The 21387-nt window shown below is 41.9% G+C and overlaps 1 protein-coding gene across 2 annotated transcripts in view; it reads right to left on the bottom strand.

Annotated features, from left to right (window-relative positions):
• Positions 1–21387, bottom strand: part of LeuRS (Leucyl-tRNA synthetase) — a 44345-nt gene that overhangs the window by 4284 nt on the left and 18674 nt on the right. For both annotated transcript variants that reach the window (XM_067134320.1, XM_067134328.1), the window contains exon 4: positions 779–924. In XM_067134320.1, the coding sequence (XP_066990421.1) occupies positions 779–924 (146 nt within the window). The remainder of the gene's footprint in view (positions 1–778; positions 925–21387) is intronic.

Below are 21387 nucleotides of genomic sequence, written 5' to 3'. Positions count from 1 at the left end.
AGAGTGAAACAAGCATCATTACAAAGCAATGTGTCCTTTTGTGTCCAGAGTGAAGCAAGCATCATTACAAAGCAATGTGTACTGTTCTAATATTTCATTTTCTGCTTTTCAATTCTACAATTACAGATGGTTAATCATTTTTAACTTGTGCTGCATGGTCCTTGAAGGCCAAAGGTGGAACAAAAATTTGTTACAATCTCTAAATCTGCATGCTTCACTGTCTCACTGGCAAAGATGAAAACTGAATGGATACCAAAGATTTTGTCGAGCGATACAATTCTCTAAATTTGTATGCTTCACTGTCTCAGTGACAAAGACTGAAACTGAGTGGATACTAAAGATTTTGTAGAGTGATAAGTCATTATTTGATATTTCATAACTTATGAGTTTATTTACTCGTCCTAAATTAAATTTGAGTTAATAAAATTGTGGAAAACATTTAATAAATAAAACAATGAAAACTGCATGGAAAAAATTCCACAATGTAAATTACACTGACTAGTTAAAAGCATATTATTCTTAATATTATGAGTATGTTAAAGGAGAGTGACAGCATGTTTGACAGTTTACTTTTAAACCAAATGCCAACCAGTAAAACAGAAATTCAATGTCAGTGAAATGTCTGGCAGCCCTCTGTCATGAAAACCAGATTTTTACTATTTAAAAAAAAAAAACATGAAATTGAAGTAGAGTACTAAGAAATATTAAATGTAAAACATAAAGGGGTAAGAGAAAACTAAAAACTACCGTAAATCTAAAATCACAATTCATTTCTCACTTTTTTCCCTTTGGCCTTGTCCTTGATGGCAACTTCCTGGGGTTGTGAAGTTTCTTGGACATCCTCCTCCTCTGGGAATTCTGGTGGGTACCCAAAATCTGCCAACTCTCTCTTCAGTTTATCAGCACTTGCTTTAATAGGCATGCCTGTTGAAATAATGTATTTTAACAATGAACTTTGGTTGTGACTGTATATATTTGCAAAATTCTTTTGCACTTCACCTGCCAAGAATATATAATTCATGAAATCAGCCAAGAACTGGATAGGTTATAAAAATGAAAAAAATATTTATCACGGACTCAAAACCACATGGTATCGGACCACATGAACTGAAAGTGAAAAGTACAAAATGTAAAACCAACAAAATATTTTTTTTATATCAAAACTGTTTAAAAGTAAATAAATAAAAACATGATTAACACAATCTTTACATTTTCACTTATTAACAATGAAAAAAGTGAAAAAACTTACATAAATGTGATAAATGACAATCTTCCAAGTTTCTGAATAAAAACTAGTTCTTTAATACATAGGTTAAGGATACAAGTATGTATTTTCCCTTAAACTTTAGATAATAAATTTTAGGAAAATCACACAATAAACAGCTGTAGTAATAGCATTACAGTAATATTGCAAAATAAAACAGCATTGTGTAAAATGAGGTTGAAGAATTTCAACAAAGTTGACCCATTTTTAAGCATAGTTTATTATAAAGGACTCTTGGTTCTCCAAAGATTTCTCAGTATTTCTCAATTTACTTTTCTATGAAGCACTGATGAAAAAACATTTTTCAGGGGAAAAAGTGAAAGCAGGAACTAGATGTTTGAATATATTCTCCGAGTATAATCAGATACTTCATCTTAGCCTGAGGCATTCTCAGAGCAACTAATGAGAGAATGCATATACAAAGGTATTTATAGGGGACTGGGTTTCTATCGTGAGGTCCTTTCCCAGGTTTCAGCCTGCAGGCCATGGCAACCTTGTTTGCAGTTAAAATTGCCATATTCAAGGACACCTTCATTTCTTTGTTGATATGATCACTATTTATGCCTATTAGGATGATCTCATGCCACATCTACACAACAGGGCTATTCATCTTCCATCAATTACACTAACATGATTCGAGACCCACCAGGCAACAGTTCACCACAGTATTCAAAATCCCAGAACAATGCCAAGGTGAGATGAGGCTGAAAATACTGGAGACCTTAACTCTTTGTGAGCGGCGATCAACTGACGTCTATTTATAGCTTTGGGGTTATTTCCAGGGTATGTCCCCTGATGATCAATATTTTGCACCATACAGTTTGAATGAATTTTGTGGGAAAAATTTTCAAATCACTTCAGTGGGCCATAAATGACTTATGGCAACTCTTACACAGAAATATACTCAGAATTTTTTCTGATTTTAGTTCTTATCTGTTATGATAGTGTGAGCTGTAATTATAATTTTAAAAAATAAAATTAACAATTTTAAAAAACATTTATAACTTAGTAAAATTAGCATATTTTTTATGACTGTCTTGGAAATATTCACTTGCAACTTCCCGTGGAAGGTACAGAAAATTTTTTAGACATTTTTTTCTTATACCATGTGCATATGCTTATCTTCCTCTTACCATTAATGTTTTGATTTTTAAATTGGCCAACCTTAAATTTAGCTCAGTCTAGGGGTATGCTTAATATATATATTACCCCATCCTGTAAGGGTTAAATATCTTGCAAGAGAAGCCCATCCCCAATTACTACTAGTGAAGCCCTTTTCCCTCATACCCACACAAAGATTTGCCACCAGTTCCAACACAAACCCCAGCACCCCCAATGAACCAGGGACTTCAAAGTGATGAGACATAAGTAATTTTATTGCTGGAATATCTTACAATCAACCTTAGGCCCTTGTAAAAGTCAATCAGTATATAAATAATAACAACAACAGCCATACTAGGTACAGTATGGCTACATCATCATATACACCCATCCCTTTAGAGTCCTAGACCAATCAGAACTCTGTTCAAAATTTACTAATCCACCTCTCACCTATATATATTACAGTATATGCATGCTTTCCTAGCTGCTTCTAAAATGCCTGAGATTCAAGTGAGAAGTCAGCTGTACACTCTTAGAGTACAGTATACTGTATTCAAACTAGTTCCTGTTTTTACTTTTTTGCCAAAATAAGACTTATTTCTTTCCATCCATGGCTCTCAGCAAAGTGATATATAAAATTTCTATAGTGGAGGAAGAAAACCACGAAATATTGACAAAGCGTTGGGGAAACTAAACTAACACTGGTTAAGCAACATTGAGGCTGGTCAGTCTCTGGATGGGTGACCCTCTCACCTCGGCGTTGATTCCCTGGGAAAGGATCTTTACCACAATTTCCTGTCTATTCGGCTGTAAATGAGTACCTATCCCTGATGGGGTAGTGTCCAGCTATGGGTTAAATAGACTCAGCAACGATGGAAAGGAATGAAAGATTAAATGACAACGTAAATGGAACCTCTGGCAACAGAGGAGCTTCATCTGGCAGCCAAGTATACAGCCCAATGAGCGGGGAGGACAGTCAGGTACTTGGGGGTCGTCATCCAGCAACTGACCACCACAAAGACAGTTACCAGCAACCAGAGACTGGAGCTACAGAGGCAAACCAGAAGAAGAAATGGACAGGAGAAAGAAATACGGAGATGCTATATCAGAAGCAACCTGACAGAGTGGATACAGAAGACTGGTCAACATCTGGAATGAGAGAAATAACACCCCTCAAACAGAGCAGAGGCTGGCAGACCAAGTAAGAAACATAAAAGAGAAAGAGCTGGCTTTCCACAACAGAAAGAGAGGAACTGAAGAGAGAAATAACACCCAGCAACGAAGGACAAGAAGACGAACTAAGAGACGATACTACAGAAGATGACAGGAATGATGAGCTACCAAACAACATCACATGAGGAAATACCGAAGATGTAACAGAAAGGTCGGAATGGGTGGAAAAGATCAGACAATGGATGAAGCCAGATGCAGAAAGAATAAAGATCCCCTCCATGAAAGCCTACAACACAAAAGAAACTAAGAGAGGAAACATGTGAAGTTAATGAAATAATGAGACTAATGCACACCACTAGTGTCACAAAAACAAATAACCTGGCATATGCAGGAGCAAGACTAGTAGTCAAACTCGTGGGGATACAAACATCAACACCACTATCATAACCAACCCAACAGAAACCAAATCAGCAACCGCTTTGGAAAAGGTGCCTGGAAAAACAAATCATGGCAATGAGATCTGACTCGAGTAAACTGAAAGAGATGGCAGAAAAGAGGCCAAGAAGCAAGAAAACGAGAGGAACTGAACGAAAAATACAAAGTACAGGAGAAGGGACTAAACAACACAATTGAAGATATAAAACAGAGGCTTAAAGCCAAAGCACATAAGATCCAATGGTAAATGAACAGGAATAAAGGATACCAACAGAACAAACTCTTCAGAAAGACTATACAGCTAACTAAGAGGGGAAGACAACCACCAGGAAAATCCTGAAGCTGACCTAAGTAAGAAACTGGGAAAACATATAGAGCGTTCCAGTATCACACAAACATGCAACATGGCTCCAGGAAGTCAAGGCAGAAGAAATGGTGAGAATAAAACAAAGATTCACCGAGATCATTACAGACACAGTCAGACACCAACTGAAGAAAATGCCCAACTGGAAAGCCCCAGGTCCCGATGGAGTCCATGGATACTTGCTCAAAAATTTCAAGGCCCTACACTCACGAACTGCAGAACAACTCCAGCATTGTATCACAAACCACCAAGTACCCAAATGGATGACCACAGGGGGAACATCCTTAATAGAAAGACAAGAACAAGGGAAATAAACCAAGTAACTACAGGCCTATCACCTGCCTACCAATAATGTGGGAATTACTAACAGCTATCATCAGTGAAAGGCTATACAACTACCTAGAGGATACAAACACCATCCCCCACCAACAGAAAGGCTGTAGAAGGAAGTGTAGGGGCACGAAAGACCAGCTCTTGATAGACAAAATGGTAATGAAGAATAGTAAAAGAAGGAGAACCAAGCTAAGCATGGCATGGATTGACTAAAAGAAAGCCTTCAACATGATACTGCACACGTGGCTAACAGAATGCCTGATAATATACGGGACACCATCAGCTTCCTAAAAAATACGATGCACGGCTGGAATACAAGCTCTGGGATAAGACTAGCAGAGGTTAACATCAGGAAAGGGTTCTTTCAAGGCGACTCACTGTCCCCACTACTTTTCGTAGTAGCCAAAATTTAACAAGAGTACTGCAGAAGATGGATGCTGGGTACCAGCTTAAGAAAGGAGGCAAGAATTAACCATCTGATGTTCATGGACGACATTAAGCTGTAAGGTAAGAGCATCAAGGAAATAGATACCCTAATCCAGACTGTAAGGATTGTATCTGGGGACATCAGGATGGAGTTTGGAATAGAAAAATGCACCTTGTGAACATGCAAAAAGGCAAAGTGACACGGCCTGAAGGGATAAAACCACCAGACAGGAACAGCATCAAACACATGGATGAGACAGGATACAAATACCTGGGAATAATAGAAGGAGAGGATATAAAACACCAAGAAATGAAGACACGATCAGGAAAGAATATATGCAGAGACTTAAGGCGATACTCAAGTCAAAACTCAATGCCGGAAACATGACGAAAGCCATAAACACATGGGCAGTACCAGTCATCAGATACAGAGCAGGAGTACAGTAAAACCCTCGTATTCATGGGGGAGTGTGGTAAGCATCCCCCACAAATAGCTAAAATCCACGAATACTTAGAACCCTTCTAAAAACACTTAGAACTGCCTATTTTGATAGTTCAAATACAAAAAAAAACTCTAAAAATGATTATACAGGTATTATCCTACTTACGATGGGGTTAGATTCCAAAAAATCCATCGGTTGTTGGAAAAAACGGATCTTGAATATAGCCTAGCCTACACCATGTATACAAATATGGTAGCCTAGCCTCCACTATAAAGTATACTCTACGCATCCACAGTATAGTAATTATAAAATATCAACTAATTCTGGAGGTTCATGCAGTGACTCATGATAATTCAATACAAAGAGAAATTGAATAACAAACAAGAAATTAGCTTAGCCTATATTATGGTATATCGTATACATATATGGTAGCCTAGCCTACATTATACTGTACTCTATATTCACATAATGAATATGGAACTTTTCCATGGATCTTTTAAAATGTTATGCTTTAATTCAATGTACCCAACAATATTGTATATATTATATTGCTTTTGTATTAAAATTGCGACCACAGTGATCAATGTTTTGGTTTGGAAATCGATCATGCGGTAAGTTTATTTCGATGTGTTTAACTCAGTTCAGAGCGCTTTTCTTGCTTCTAGTTAGCGTAAATGAATCTCTAGATATTTTATTTATATGAGGCAAGGTTATTTTTCATTACACAAAGTATTTTTAAGTCAAAACATAAGTTAAATAAGTCTCGTTGTGAAATTAATTTAGCTATTTTTTTTTTAATAGATGGCATTGGTCGTTTGGGGGCATGTTTGTTTTGTGTAAAAAAAAAAAAAAAAAAAATCAAAATTCCGTTCACTATTTTCACTTGATTTTATCATAATACAAGCTTTACCTATTTATCGTTTATCGGTGTAAAAATAGCAGTAATATGTGTTCTTTCATGCCCAGTAGTTTTGATTACAATACTTCCTCTCCAATTTTAATTACAGTCGAGTTTCATCCATGCTGCCGATGCACGATAATTTATAGTCATTAGCAGCTTGAGCATTGTTTTCTCAGCTTCAGCTACAACTTGCAGCTTAAATTTAGCAGTATATTTCCTTGCCGATCTTTTATCCATACCGAATAAGGGTATTACCTGTAATGTAAAAATATATCAGTCCTATTCTACTTAACTTCATTTGTACTATAACTGAGGTAATCGTTTATTACTGTACGATGGTTGAAATACCAGAAAAACGGCTGTTGTTATCCGATTCGGTTATAAGCATAACAAGTTTCTCGTTTGGTTGTTTATGGCTGCACTTATTTACGCAAGAGTATAACGTTGCTAACAATACTTTTATCATTCTCTTCTACCTTTTTAACCCTTAAACACCGAGCCTCTATTTACAAAAACGTCTCCCATATGCCGGCGGCGTTCGGGAGTTAGCGCCGAAGTGGAAACAAAGTTTTTTTCAAAAAATCACAGCACGCTAAGTTTTTAAGATTAAGAGTTCATTTTTGGCTCCTTTTTTGTCATTGCCTGAAGTTTAGTATGCAACCATCAGAAATGAAAAAAAATATCATTATCACATATAAATATTAAAATATATGACAGCGCAAAAAAATTTTCATATATAATTTTATACAAATCACGCTGTGAGCAAAACGGTTAAAGCTAACGGATTATTTTTTTTTCTTTGTATTGTACACTAAATTGCGATGATTTTGGTATATAACAAATTGTAAAACGATCAAAGCAACACAGAGAAAATATTATCACAATATGATGCATGAATCATAACGCCATGGACGTAAAAAGGTTTTTTAAAAATTCACCATAAATCGAAATATTGTGCCAGAGACTTCCCGTTTGTTGAAAAATGAAGCTAATTGATTGAATATTACTAGACTGTAAGTGTTTTAGCTTACAATTCCAGTTTTCGATCATTTTGGTCGAGTTAAAGTTGACCGAAGGTCGAATTTTTTCTATTTATCGTGATTTATATGAAAATATTTCATAACTGATAAAAGCTACAACCATGAGTTATTGTTTGTTGTATTCTACATGAAATTGCGCACATTTTCATATATAAAAGTTTATGTAATGACTAATATAAAATGGTGCAAACATTACGACAACGTGATTTAAAGAATTTCTGAGACGTTCGCCGAGTTACAGCGCGGGACGTAAGGAAAATGTTTTTTTTCAAAAATTCACCATAAATCGAAATATTGTGCTAGAGACTTCCAATTTATTGCAAAATAAAGGTAAATGATTGAATATTATTAGAGTGTAAGAGTTTTAGCTTACAATTGCGTTTTTCGACCATTTCGGTTGAGTTAAAGTTGACCAAAGGTTGAAATTTTGGCAGTTATCGTGATTTATGTGAAAATATTTCAAAAGTGATAAAAGCTACAACCATGAATTATTTTCTGTTGTATTCTATATGAAATTGCGCACATTTTCATATATAAAAGTTTATGTAACGACTAATGTAAAACGATGCAAACATTACGACAACGTGATTTAAAGAATTTCTGAGATGTTCGGCCGAGTTACCGCAGACGAGCGTAAGTTTTTTTTTTTTTTCAGAAATTCACCATAAATCGAAATATTGTGCTAGAGACTTCCAGTTTGTTGCAAAATGAAGGTACATGATTGAATATTACTAGAATGTAAGAGTTTTAGCTTATAATTGTGTTTCTTTACCATTTTGGTAGAGTTAAAGTTGACCGAAGGTTGAAATTTTGGCAGTTATCGTGATTTATATGAAAATATTTCAAAACTGATAAAAGCTACAACCATGAGTTATTTTCTGTTGTATTCTACATGAAATTGCGCACATTTCCATATATAAAACTTTATGTAACGACTAATATAAAACGGTGCAAACATTACGACAACGTGACGAAAGAATTTCTGGCGTGGACATAAGGAAAAAGTTTTTTTCAAAAATTCATCATAAATCGAAATATTGTGCTAGAGACTTCCAATTTGTTGCAAAATGAAGGTAAATGATTGAATATTACTAGAATGTAAGAGTTTTAGCTTACAATTGCGTTTTTTGACCATTTCGGTCAAGTCAAATTTGACTGAAGGTTGAAATTTTGGCAGTTATCGAGATTTATATGAAAATATTTCCAAACTGATAAAAGCTACAACCATGGGTTGTATTTTGTTGTATTTTACATGAAATTGCACACATTTTCATATATAAAACTTTACGTAACGGCTCATATAAAACAGTGCAAAAATTACGACAAAATGACGAAAGAATTTCTGAAATTTTCGGCCGAGTTACCATGCGGACGTAAGGAAAGTTTTTTTCAAAAATTAACCATAAATTGAAATATTGTGCTAGAGACTTCCAATTTGTTGCAAAATGAAGGTAAATGATTGAATATTAGTAGAATGTAAGAGTTTTAGCTTAAAATTACGTTTTTTGACCATTTTGGTCGAGTCAAAGTTGACCGAAGGTTGAAATTTTTTGTAGTCGACGTACGGTACGTCCACTTGGCACCCAACAGACAATTTTAGTCGACGTATGATACGTCCAGTAGGCGTTTAAGGGTTAACTAGATGGGATAAAGAGATGGAGGAAAAGAAGCTGGTCTATTGTAATTTGGTCTCTCTCGCTGCCCGATTGTACGCTGCTGCCTGCGCCCAAGGGAAATTTAAAAATATTTCCTAAATATTGTTGTATCAGTATTGTTACCCCATCGAATTATCGTAAGGTGAATTACCCTAACTTGAGCACTACCTGGGTACCTGAGTATTTTAATAGTTTTATCACAAAAAGTGCATTTAGTCATGAAAATGACATGAAAATACAGTACTGTAATTAGTGAATATTTCGGTGAAAAATACCGCAAATGGGAGAATTTTCAGGGAATAATGCATATATATGTTCCATAGAGAAATCCGTGAATAGATGAGTCCGCGAATCATGAGACCGCGAATACAGGGACTTTACCATAGTGGAGTGGACAAAAGCTGAACTCCGCAGCACAGACCAGAAAACCAGGTAACACATGACAATACACAAAGCACTACACCAAAGAGTAAATACAGACTATACATGACACGAAAGGAAGGAGGGAGAGGTCTACTAAGCATAGGTGACTGTGTCAACATCGAAAGCAGAGCACTGGGGCAATACCTGAAAACCAGTGAAGATGAATGGCTAAGGAGTGCATGGGAAAAAGGACTGATAAAAGTAGACGAAGACCCAAAAATATACAGGGACAGGAGAATGAAAAACAGAACAGAGAATGGCACAGCAAACCAATGCACAGACAGTACATGGGACAGACTAAAGAACTGGCCAGCAATGAAACATGGCAATGGCTACAGGGGGGAGAACTCAAGAAGGAAACAGAAGGAATGCTAGCGGCAGCACAAGATCAGGCCCTAAGAACAAGATACTTTATGTCCAAAGAAAAATAGATGGAAATAACATCTCACCCATATGCAGGAAGTGCAATATGAAAGACAAGACCATAAACCACATAGCAAGCGAATGTCCGGCACTTGCACAGAACCAGTACAAAAAGAGGCGTGATTCAGTAGCAAAGCCCCTCCACTAGAGCCTGTGCAAGAAACACCAGCTAGCTTGCAATAATAAGTAATATGAACATCAAACTGAGGGAGTGATAGAAAACAATCAGGCAAAGATCCTCTGGGACTATGGTATCGGAACAGATAGGGTGATACATGCCAACAGACCAGACTTGATGCTGATTGACAAAATCAAGAAGAAAGTATCACTCACTGACGTCGCAATACCATGGGACACCACATGAGAAGGAAGGAAATAAAATTTCTAAGTATCAAGACCTGAAAATAGAAATAAGGATATGGGATATGCCAGTGGAAATTGTACCCATAATCATAGGAACACTAGGCACAATCCCAAGATCCTTACAGAGGAACCTACAAAAACTAAAAGCCGAAGTAGCTCCAGGACTCATGCAGAAGAGTGTGCTATTAGAAAAGGCGCACATAGTGAGAAAAGTGATGACTCCTAAGGAGGCAGGATGCAACCTGGAACCCCACACTATAAACACCACCCAGTCGAATAGGATGACTATGATAGACCAAAAAAAAAAATTAATAAATAATAAATATAAAAATAATAATAATAATATTATGAGGGGAGCAGACCCTCTTTCAGGCAGGTCTTATTGAAAAGGATGGTCGTATTCTGCAGCTTCATCTTATACAGGATCTTTTCTATTTTCCTTATAATTCGCTTTTCAGGCTCAGCGATGTTGGACAGCAACTGGCCAATATTCATATCGAAAAAGGACAGTGTGAGGTGATGGAAGTGTTTTTATTGAATAATCTTTCAAAAATCTGTATATTTCTTAGTGGTCTCACTCCATGGTTTGGATTCTGGATTCTTTTCTTATTTCAGGTTGTGGTAACGTAAACATGTTTCGACCATCTCAGCAGTCATCCTCTGGACGTGGTTGAGAAGGATCTGGAGAAACAAGGCGTTCGGATCGGTATTTATAGGGGTGTCTTGATCGGGGCTGAATTATGATTGGTTTATAAGGGTGTCTTGATCGGAGCTGAATTACGATTGGCTGCCCGGGGCAGTTCGTCTCGGGTGGAGCCTGTACTCCTGTGTTGATCTTCAGGGCTCGTCTTGCAGGCAAGTGGCACTGTAGGGAGAATTTCGATCCTCAGCTGCGGAATTTTGATTCGCTTGCACGCTATGGGGGTCTTTCTGTGCAGGTCTCCTAGTGGCCTTGGGGAGGAGAAAGGTTTCCTGTGTAATGTTGAGGGTTGGTTTCTCCTTCCCAATGTGCAATGCTTCCAGGAGGTGCAGGCAGCGGTGGTCCATAGTTTGGTCAATTATTTCTATATATTCGGGATTATGTCTTTTCTTGTGATTCTCTGGTTATGGGCAGTTCCGGCATGGTTAAAGACGACTCCCTTTTAGGCATGGCAGGAAATCCTCTTGGAGAAACGTATGGCATGGCAGGAAACCCTCTTGCATGATGGTCATACCGATGTATGAGCCAAGGCATCCTCGGATGGGGCATGAGTATCGGTTGACTACGTTGGTTTTCTTCAAGGGGTCCTGCTGAGGGGCAGCTGGATTGTTATGCATCACCAGGCTGCTCGTCCTTTTGATTTTTTAGTAAATAACCAGATAAATATTCTTACTGGGGTCAGTGGGGCAAACATTACCCTTGATGATGTTCTTGAGGGCACGTTCATCTTCTTTATATTTTTGATGGAATTGCCCTTTATAGAAGAGCTCTATGCGTTCAGGGACACTGGGGCGAGGTTCCTGCCGGTACCATTTATCGATGTTTGTCTTGATAGACTCTTCTATGTTTCGGTTTGGATGTCCATTGCCAACGAGGGTCTGGGCTATACGTTCCATTTCTTTGTGTGTGTCATTCCAGAAGGAGCAGTGCAAGAGGGCTCTCCTGACAAAGGCGCTGATGGTGGAGCACTTATGCCTCTCAGAGCATTCACTCTCTCCGTTCATACACATGCCCAGGTTCATCGGCTTCCTGTAGACCTTCATAGAGAATAAGGCCTTCCTCTGCTCAACAAGGGCGTCAAGGAAGGGGAAGTGGTGGTCTTGGCTGCGTTCAATGGTGAAACTGAGGCAGCTACGGTTATGGAAAGCACGCCTGAGGTTCTCGATTTCTTCTTGAGAACTGGCGCTGATGAAGGTGTCGTCGATGTAGCGCATGTACATCCTCAGCTGGTCAATGTTTTTCAAAACCCTTTGCTCCACAGTGCCCATATAGAAATTGGCGAAGAGGACTCCAAGGGGAGAACACATCGCCACCCAGGAGGGTGTGGAGGGCATGTTCAGGGATGGGGTGGTGGAGTCCCTATAAACACGGTTCAAGATCATCTAGACAGAGTCATCGACAGGGACATTGGTGAAGAGGGACTCCACATCCATTGAAGCAATACATCCTCCAGGGGGCATTGCTCTAGGGCCTCAAGGAACTCTGCTGACGACTTCAGGCTGTGGCTGTCCGGGGCGTACGGGGTTAGGATGGCATTGAGCCTCTTGGCCAACTGGTACGTTGGGGCAGCAACCCTGAAGCAGCCCCTTTGAGTGCCTCGGAAGAAGATGGAGCAACAACACCCTCCTAGGACAAGGGCACTGCAATGACATCATCGAGTGCCTACGACGCTTGGCAGAGAAAGATACGGAAAAGAAGATTAGAACCACCACCAAGAAGCTGATCACCCTCAACAGGGGAAAACTACATCTGCAAGAAAAAGAGGGATACTGTATATAAATCTCACAAACTATACTAAAACTCCCGAAGAAGAGAAAATCCTGAAGATGGGCAGCCTTAATTGCCACTATATCACCCAGCCGAGGCCAATGGACAAGCACCTTGAGATCGAATATCTCATGGATACTATCCAGAAGCAAGAGGACCTTGGTAACCTCCAAACAACTGATGCCCTTCAACTCCTCCTGTTGGCTGAGGCCCTTACTGTTTGGGGCGACTACTAGAGTAACATCATCAACCAGCACCTGAGGGACACAGCAAAGCAGTTGAGGGAGAGGGAGGACATCACCATTCGTAGGGCCGACAAGACTGCTGCTTTTGTCCTCATAAACACCAAGGAATACCATCAGAAGTTGGACAAAATCCTGGCAGACAGGACCAAATTTCGAAGAATTACTAAGAACCCTGTTGACGACATCAGGCGGGAGGCGAACAGGATCATAGAGACGGTCAACGCTGCCTCTACCGCCCTTCACCTACCACCAATCATGGGACACTGACCTGGAGTACATCTACGGGAATGTTAAAACGCACAAGCGCGGTAACCCCCTGAGCCCCACCATCAGTCAGATTCCTGCCCTGACATACCAGTTGGCCAAGAGGCTCAATGCCATCCTAACCCCTTACGTCCCGGACAGCCACAGCCTGAAGTCATCAGCAGTTTCTGGAGACCCTAAGAGCAACGCCCCCTGGAGGATGTATTGCTTCGATGGATGTGGAGTCCCTCTTCACCAACGTCCCTGTCGATGAGACCATCCAGATGATTCTTGGACCGTGTGTATAGGGACCCCACCGCCCAATCCCTGAAAATCTCTGAGCCCCCTGGAAATATGCACCAAAAAGGCCCCCTTCTCCAACCACCGTAGCCATAGGTACACCCAGATCGACAGAGTGGCGATGGGTTCTCCCCTTGGAGTCCTCTTCTCCAATTTCTACATGGGCACTGTGGAGCACGTCTTCAAAAACAACAATCAGCCGAGGATGTACGTGCGCTACATCAACAACACCTTCGTCAGTGCCAATTCGCAAGAAGAAATCGAGAACCTCAGGCGTGCTTTCCACAACCATAGCTGCCTCAGTTTCACCATCGAACACAGCCAAGACTACTGCCTCCCCTTCCTTGACGTCCTTGCTGAGCAGAGGGAGGCCTTATTCTCTATGAAGTTCTGCATGAAGCCAACGAACCTGGGCATGTGTACGAACGGAGAGAGCGAGTGCCCTGAGAGGTATAAGTGCTCCACCATCAGCGCCTTCATCAGGAGAGCCCTCTCATACTGCACCCCTGGAATAACACACACAAAGAAATGGAATGGGTAGCCCAGACCCTCGTCAACAATGAACATCCAAACCGAAACATAGAGGAGTCTATCAAGACAAATACCAATAAATGGTACCAGCAGGAACCTCGCCCATGTCCCTGAATGCAGAGAGCTCTTCTATAAAGGGCAATTCCATCAAAAATATAAAGATGATGAATATGCCCTCAAGAACATCATCGAGGATAATGTCTGCCCCACTGATCCCAATAAGAATATTCATCTGGTCATTTACTAAAAAAAGCAAAAGGACAAGCAGCCTGGTGATGCATAACAATCCAGCCACCCCTCGGCAGGACCCCTTGAAGAAAACCGTGGTCTACCGATACTCATGCCCCGTCCCAGGATGCCTCAGCTCATACATCGGTATGACCACCATGCGTTTCTCCAAGAAGATTTCCTGCCATGCCCAAGAAGGAGCCATCTTTAACCATGCCATAACTGCTCATAACCAGAGAATCACAAGAAAAGACATAATCCCGAATATAGAAATAATTGACCGAACTATGGACCACCACCACCTGCACATTGGGAAGGAGAAACCAACCCTCAACATTACGCAAGAAACCTTTCTCCTCCTCACAGCCACCAGGAGACCTGCATGCGAGCAAATTAAAATTCTGCATCCGAGGATTGAAACCCTCCCCAGCACTACAATGCCATTCGCATGCAAGATGAGCCCCAAACATCAACACAGGAGTACAGGCTCCACGCAAGACGACCTGCCCCGGGCAGCCAATCATAATTCAGCCCTGATCAAGACAGCGCCTTGTTTCTCCAGATCCTTCTCAACCACGTCCAAAGGATGACCGCCGAGATGGTCGAAACATGTCGATGATACCACAACCTGATATAAGAAAAGAATCCAGAATCCAAACCACTGAACGAGACCACGAAGAAATATGACATTTTTATAATAAAATAGTTTTATATATACTTACCAAATAATTACATAGCTATAGTTTCTACTTTACGCAGCAGCTCAAAATTCTAAATTCGCGGTAGCGCTCTTTTGTTTTGAGTGTAGGTATGTTGCCCCGCCCACTTTCGGGGAAGAATAGGTACAACTTAGCTAAGGAGCTCAATTCGTTTATGCTCTATGTCCATGAGAGGGGAGGAGGGCGGGCTCCGATCATGTAATTATTTGATAAAAGTATATATAAAATTTTATTTTATTATAAAAATGTCATTTTTATATAAGTAACTTACCAAATAATTACATAGCTGAATCCCACACCAAATAATTACATAGCTGAATCCCACACTGAGTGGAGATGGGATGAATGGACATATACTACCCAAAAAACTACTTGATATGGGGGGTAATTTGGGATAGCAAATTAGCTGGCATCTTGGAATGCTTGTTGAAACCTTACCTGGTGAGGGAGCAACAGCAGACGGGTACTGTCTCTGGTCGTGGCTCCTCTCGACCTGTAGCGGTGTGGCGGTAGAGCTAAGAATCACCTCTACTGAGTGGGTGCTTTGCAACGTAGGAGGTCAACCGCAGGTTGCCAAAACTAATAAATCCAATGGGTCACATAATGATATGTGGATTGCCTTGCCCTGGGCGCAGTACAATAGAATAACAAAGACCAGATAAAATTAACCTACACCGTACGACATTTTAGCCAAAACCATAAAAACCAATTGATGACACTTAAGATTCAGTGTACACCAAACTTCCCAAGAAGTACGACTGCCCTTATTCAAGGAGAGTGGATAGAGGAAAAGGGAAGGCGTTCCTCCTATCCTTCATCCCCCAATACCATGCCAGCTGTGAAGAACGGACCTAAAGTACTGAATTTTTCGTACACTGTCTCAACGTCCCGTAAATAAAACATGGCAAACGCTGACTTGCACCTCCAAAAATTTGTTTGCAAAATCGAAGAGAGAGACAGGTTACGTTTAAAAGCCAAAGACGTTGCCACAGCTCTTACTTCATGAGCCTTTACTTTGCACAAGGGTAGTAATTCGTCTTGAACTCCCAAATCACGGATCTTAAAAAGAATGATAGTGCATTCTTGGACAAAGGACGGCTGGGATTTTTAACGGAACACCAAAGGTTAGGGGCTGATCCTCTAAGGTTTTTGGTTCTCTCGAGGTATACTCTTAGAGCTCTTACTGGGCAGAGGACATTCTCTTGATCGTCTGGGCCTAATACTTCTGAGAGGCTCTTGATAGAAAAGGAGCGAGGCCAAGGGTTAGCCGGATCCCCATTTTTGGCCAAAAACTCTAAAATTAACGAGTATACTGCATTGCCTTGTGAGAAGCCTATCCTTTTGTCAATGGCATGAAGTTTGCTTGCTCTTTTGGCTGTGGCAAGTGCCACCAAGAATAATGTCTTCTTCGTAAGACTGTGAGGAGATGATGACTCTATCGGTTCAAACAGTGGGCCTGAAAGCCAGTTGAAGACCACGTCCAAGTTCCAAGCGACTCCTGCGGGTTTAGCTTGCTTACTGGTGTTGAAATGTTTGATTAAATCACTGATGTCTTGGTTGGAAGACAGGTCTAATCCTCTATGTTTAAATACTGAACTCAACATCGCTCTGTAACCCTTGATGGTCGATGTTGAGAATCCTTTCGCTGTTCTGAGGTATAAAAGAAAATCTGCGATTTGAGTTACAGAAGTTTGAGAAGAGGAAATTCTTTGTTCTTGGCACCACTTCCTAAAAACTGCCCACTTGGATTGGCACTCTGCAGAGAAAGATTGTCGTCTGCAGTTAGCAATAGCCTCTGCAGCCTTTCTTGAAAATCCTTTCGCTCTGACAAGTTCCCTGACAGTCTGAAGCCTGTCAGAGCGAGAGTGGATAATCCTTGATGGTATCGGAGGAAGTGTGGCTGTCTAAGAAGATTTCTCCTCTGAGGAAGCAGCCTTGGGAAGTCTGTCAGAAGGTTCAAAAGATCGGAAAACCACTCTTTGTGTGGCCAAAAGGGAGAGACTAGTGTCACTGACACGTTGACGTGAGAACTGAACTTCCTCAGCACTTCCCTCACAATGCTGAAGGGAGGGAAGGCGTAAAGGTCGAGATTCGACCAGTCCTGCAACATGGCATCTGCTTGTGGGTCCGGGGCTGGGGAGCAATACAACGGAAGACAATTGTTCCTCGATGTCGCGAATAGGTCTATCAACGGCTTTCCCCACAGTTTCCACAGGTCGGTGCATACCTGTGGATTGAGTGACCATTCCGTCGGTAGGACCTGTTTTCCTAGATTCAATTTGTCCGCCAGGACGTTCAACTTGCCGTGAATGAAGCGAGTCACTAATTGAGTTTTGTTGTTCCTTGCCCAAAGAAGAAGCTCCTTCGTCGTTTCGTTGAGTGTAAAAGAATGGGTCCCTCCTTGGTTCTTGATATACGCTAAGGCGGTCATGCTGTCCGAATGAACCACTACTGTTTTGTGGTAGGTTAGCGGTGCAAAATGTAGAAGTGCAAGATGGATTGCTTTTAGTTCCTTCACGTTGATGTGGAGGTTTCTCTCAGAAGGAGACCAAGTTCCTGATACTTCCATGTTGTTGAGAAGGGCTCCCCAACCCAGATCCGAAGCGTTGGAGAATAACATTAAGTCGGGGTTCGTTGGAGCTAGAGACCTTCCTGCCGAAAATCTGTCTTTTGCCAACCACCATCTGAGGTCCTCTTTTATCTGGGGTCTGAGGTCCTCTTTTATCTGGGGAGTGATGTTGAAACTGAACGAATCCGGGAACGACTTCCTGTTCCAATTGGCTTTGAGGTAGAATTGAAGTGCTCTTGAATGCAGCCTGCCCAATGGAACGAACTTCTCAATGGATGAGAGAGTTCCGAGAAGACTCATCCATGCGTTGGCTGAGCAGGAGTTGCGAGTCACAAAGTCCTGGACTTTCCTTCGGCAAGAAAGTATTCTTTGTTGGGATGGAAAAGCCCGAAAACTCCGAGAGTCTATCACTATCCCCAAATAGAGAATCGACTGAGTGGGGACTAATTGCGACTTCTTGAAATTTATCAAAAGTCCTAATTCTTGGGCGAGACGAAGCGTTTTCCGTACGTCCTCCATGCATTGAAAATTCGAGGGGGAGTGTATGAGCGAGTCGTCCAGGTACAGGGAAATGTTTATCCCCAGAAGATAAAGCCACTTCGTAAGGGGAGCGAGTACCCGGGTGAAAACTTGAGGGGCCGTGGATAGTCCGAAGCAGAGTACCCGAAACTGGAAGACTCTGTCCTGGAACACGAATCTGGAGTCCGGATGAATTGGAATATGGAAGTACGCATCTTGCATGTTGATCGTGACCATCCAGTCTCCCTGATGGATGGCCGACAAAACTGACTGATTCGTCTCCATTCTGAATTTCGTCGCTTGAACGAAGCGGTTCAGGGCACTGACGTCCAGGACAGGTCTCCATCCTCCCGATGATTTGGGAACCACGAAGAGACGGTTGTAAAATCCCCTTGAGTTTACATTCCCTACTAATTTATTTCCACTGCTCTCTTTTCCAGAAGGGCTGAAACTTCCCGAGATAGGGCTGAAAACCTCTCTGAGTCTACAGAGTAGGCTGCTACGTTGATGGGAGAGGTTACTAATGGAGGTTTTTCTTCGAAGGGGATTGCATAACCTTCTCTTAAAACCTTCAGCACCCACGGTTCCACATTTCTCTTCTCCCATGCTGGCCAGAAATGTGACAGTCTTGCTCCCACTGGGACACGGAGGACAGAAGTCTCATTTTCTAATGTTGGACTTGAATGGTTTTCTAGATGGTTTGGAGGTTCGAAGGTTGGTTCTCGGTCGGGACTGGAGACGGCCTCTACCTCCTTGAAAGGGATGTTGCTGCAGGGGTGACGACGTCCTAGTAGTTGCAGTAGACGTTGTTTTTGCAGGAAAATTCGTTCTCTTGGTGGATTGGGTGATGAGGTCTTGGGTTGATTTCTTCTGAAGATCGACGGAAACCCGATCTATGATGTCTTGCGGAAATAGGTTATCTTTGACTAAAGGAGCAAACAGAAGCGAGGAACGTTCTGATGGAGTGACACCTTTAGCTGCAAACGAGCACTACAAATCTCGCTTCTTGAGTACTCCCATTGTGTAGATGGTAGCTAGCTCTACTGCTCCATCTCTTACAGCTCTATGTGCGCACCCCAAAACACCCAGCCAGTCCGATGCGAAGTTTTCTTGTAGTGACGCACAGTCTTCTATTTTCTTAGCCAAGGCTCCTATAGTCCAGTCTAGGAAACTAAAAATCTCAAAGACTTTAAAAATATCTTTGAGAAGGTGGTCCAATTCTGAGGATGTAAAAAGCATTCTGGCTAAAGCGAAGGCCGAACGACGAGAAGCATCAATTATACTGGAGAAGTCTCCTGGAGAGGGGGCAGCAACTCCCAAGGACGGAGTTTCTCCCGTTGCATAAGACAGATACTTCTGTCTTACTAAGCGCGAAGGAGGTGAACAAAAAACCCCCTTCCCGAATTTCCTCTTCTCTGCTAGCCAGGCATCCATACGGCCGAAAGCTTTCTTCGAAGACGAAGACAACACCAGACGCGGAAGTCTGGTGGTACCTGGAGGTTGACGCATGCCGAGGTAGGCTGAACCCGGCGATAAAGGAACGACTGGGGAGAATGACGACGGGTAGCAGACCAGGAAAAACCTGAGTAAAGCAGAGTAATGAGAGGTGGGCTGTTCCTCTTCTACAGGTTCTTCGGCAGACAAAACAGGAGATCCTGGAGGTTCTACGGAGTCCTGTGCAGTGTCCTGTACCGCTGGAGTTGGTTTCTCAAGAAGGCTCAACACTTTGTCAAGCCAGAGCTGAAGCGGCGCCAAAGAAGGGTCTATAGGTGCTGAAGGAAATTCTTGATGCGAGGTCACGACAACATCAGAAGAGGGGTTGATTGAAGATGTGCCACCCACGACTGGGCGCATGGATGATATGCGCCCACCCGCTGTAGAAGCAGACAGACTCCTTTGAAGCAAATGCCTTGTCTGTGGACGTTTGGTCCGCCAATAATGGGCGCTCAGAAGACTGCCGTTCCCGCTCCGAGTGGTCCAACACGGGCTCTTCTGTCTTGGAAGATGGGTGTTCCCGAACAGGTAAGGCGGGAGCAGTGCGCTCAGGTGATGGACGCTCAGACGAAGGTGGGCACTCATACGATGATGGGTGCTCGGATCTTGGGCGCTCGGACATTGGGCGCTCTGAAGGTGAAAGGTCGGATCCTGAACAATCTGTGAACTGACGTTTACGTACATTGCCTGGGCGTTTTCCTTCGCGAGAAAGAGAGCGAGAATCTCTTGTCGGTGAAGCCCAGAAACTACAAGATGGGAGAGGGCTATGATCTCTCTCAACTGCTCGCTTACGAGGTGGGGGAGAATCGGAGTCCATAGAAGCGTCTAGCCTTTTCAGGGGTCTAGACACATGAGAGAATTGGTCACTGCGTCTCTTAGATGTGGGCGAGTCTGATCCACTTGAAGAAATGGTCACTGCGTCTCTTAGACGTGGGCGGGTCTGATCCACTTGAAGAAAGAGTGTGAGTTTCTATTCTAATACCTTTCCAATGGTATTCATCCGCGGCCTGGGTTCGGTGGACAACAGGTTCGGATGAGGCAACGACTGCTCGTGGGCAAACCCCACCGACCTCCCTTGGACTGTCAGTTTGCTTCCTCCCATGTTTGCAAGGGGAGTTTAGCAGGGACGGACCTTGGTCTAGGAGCATCGGTGGGACGAACAGCCGCCCCCTCCACAGACACATCACTTGACACAACACTATTAAATTTGTCCATTAGGACCTTCACAGAATTCCCAATTTGGGACACTGTATTTACAAGTAAATTAAATTTCTGATCTACCCATGCCTCTAAGCTGGCAATGGCATTGGGTTCAGCAGAATAAGAATTAGGTACAGGAGTGACGGGAAAAGCTGGAGGGCTGGAAATGGGAGAAAAATATAACAGGCGTTGAAGGGATAGGTAAAACATCAATATCTTCCCTTGAAGAACGGCCCATACTAGCAGAAGCCTTTGCTTTGGCCCTAGCTGTGGCTTTCCTAATTCGGTCCCTTTTCAATTTGTCTAAATGAGACTGTAAAGTTTTCCATTTACCTTGATCCCAGCCTTTACATTCATCACAAGTCAATTCAGGAGAACAAATTTGTTCCCTACAAGTACAACAAATTGTATGTTGGTCATATTTTAGCGACATGAGTCTAGTTTTGCAGCCTTTGCTGCAGTACCTAAAGCTGGATAAACTAGAGTCAGACATAATGGTCAAGAATTCCAATGAATAAGTACCAATCA

Source organism: Macrobrachium rosenbergii, chromosome 3 (genome assembly GCF_040412425.1).
Source record: "Macrobrachium rosenbergii isolate ZJJX-2024 chromosome 3, ASM4041242v1, whole genome shotgun sequence".
NCBI lineage: Eukaryota > Metazoa > Arthropoda > Malacostraca > Decapoda > Palaemonidae > Macrobrachium > Macrobrachium rosenbergii.
The sequence above is the reverse complement of the archived record's forward strand: the minus strand, read 5'-3'. Positions and strand labels throughout refer to the sequence as shown.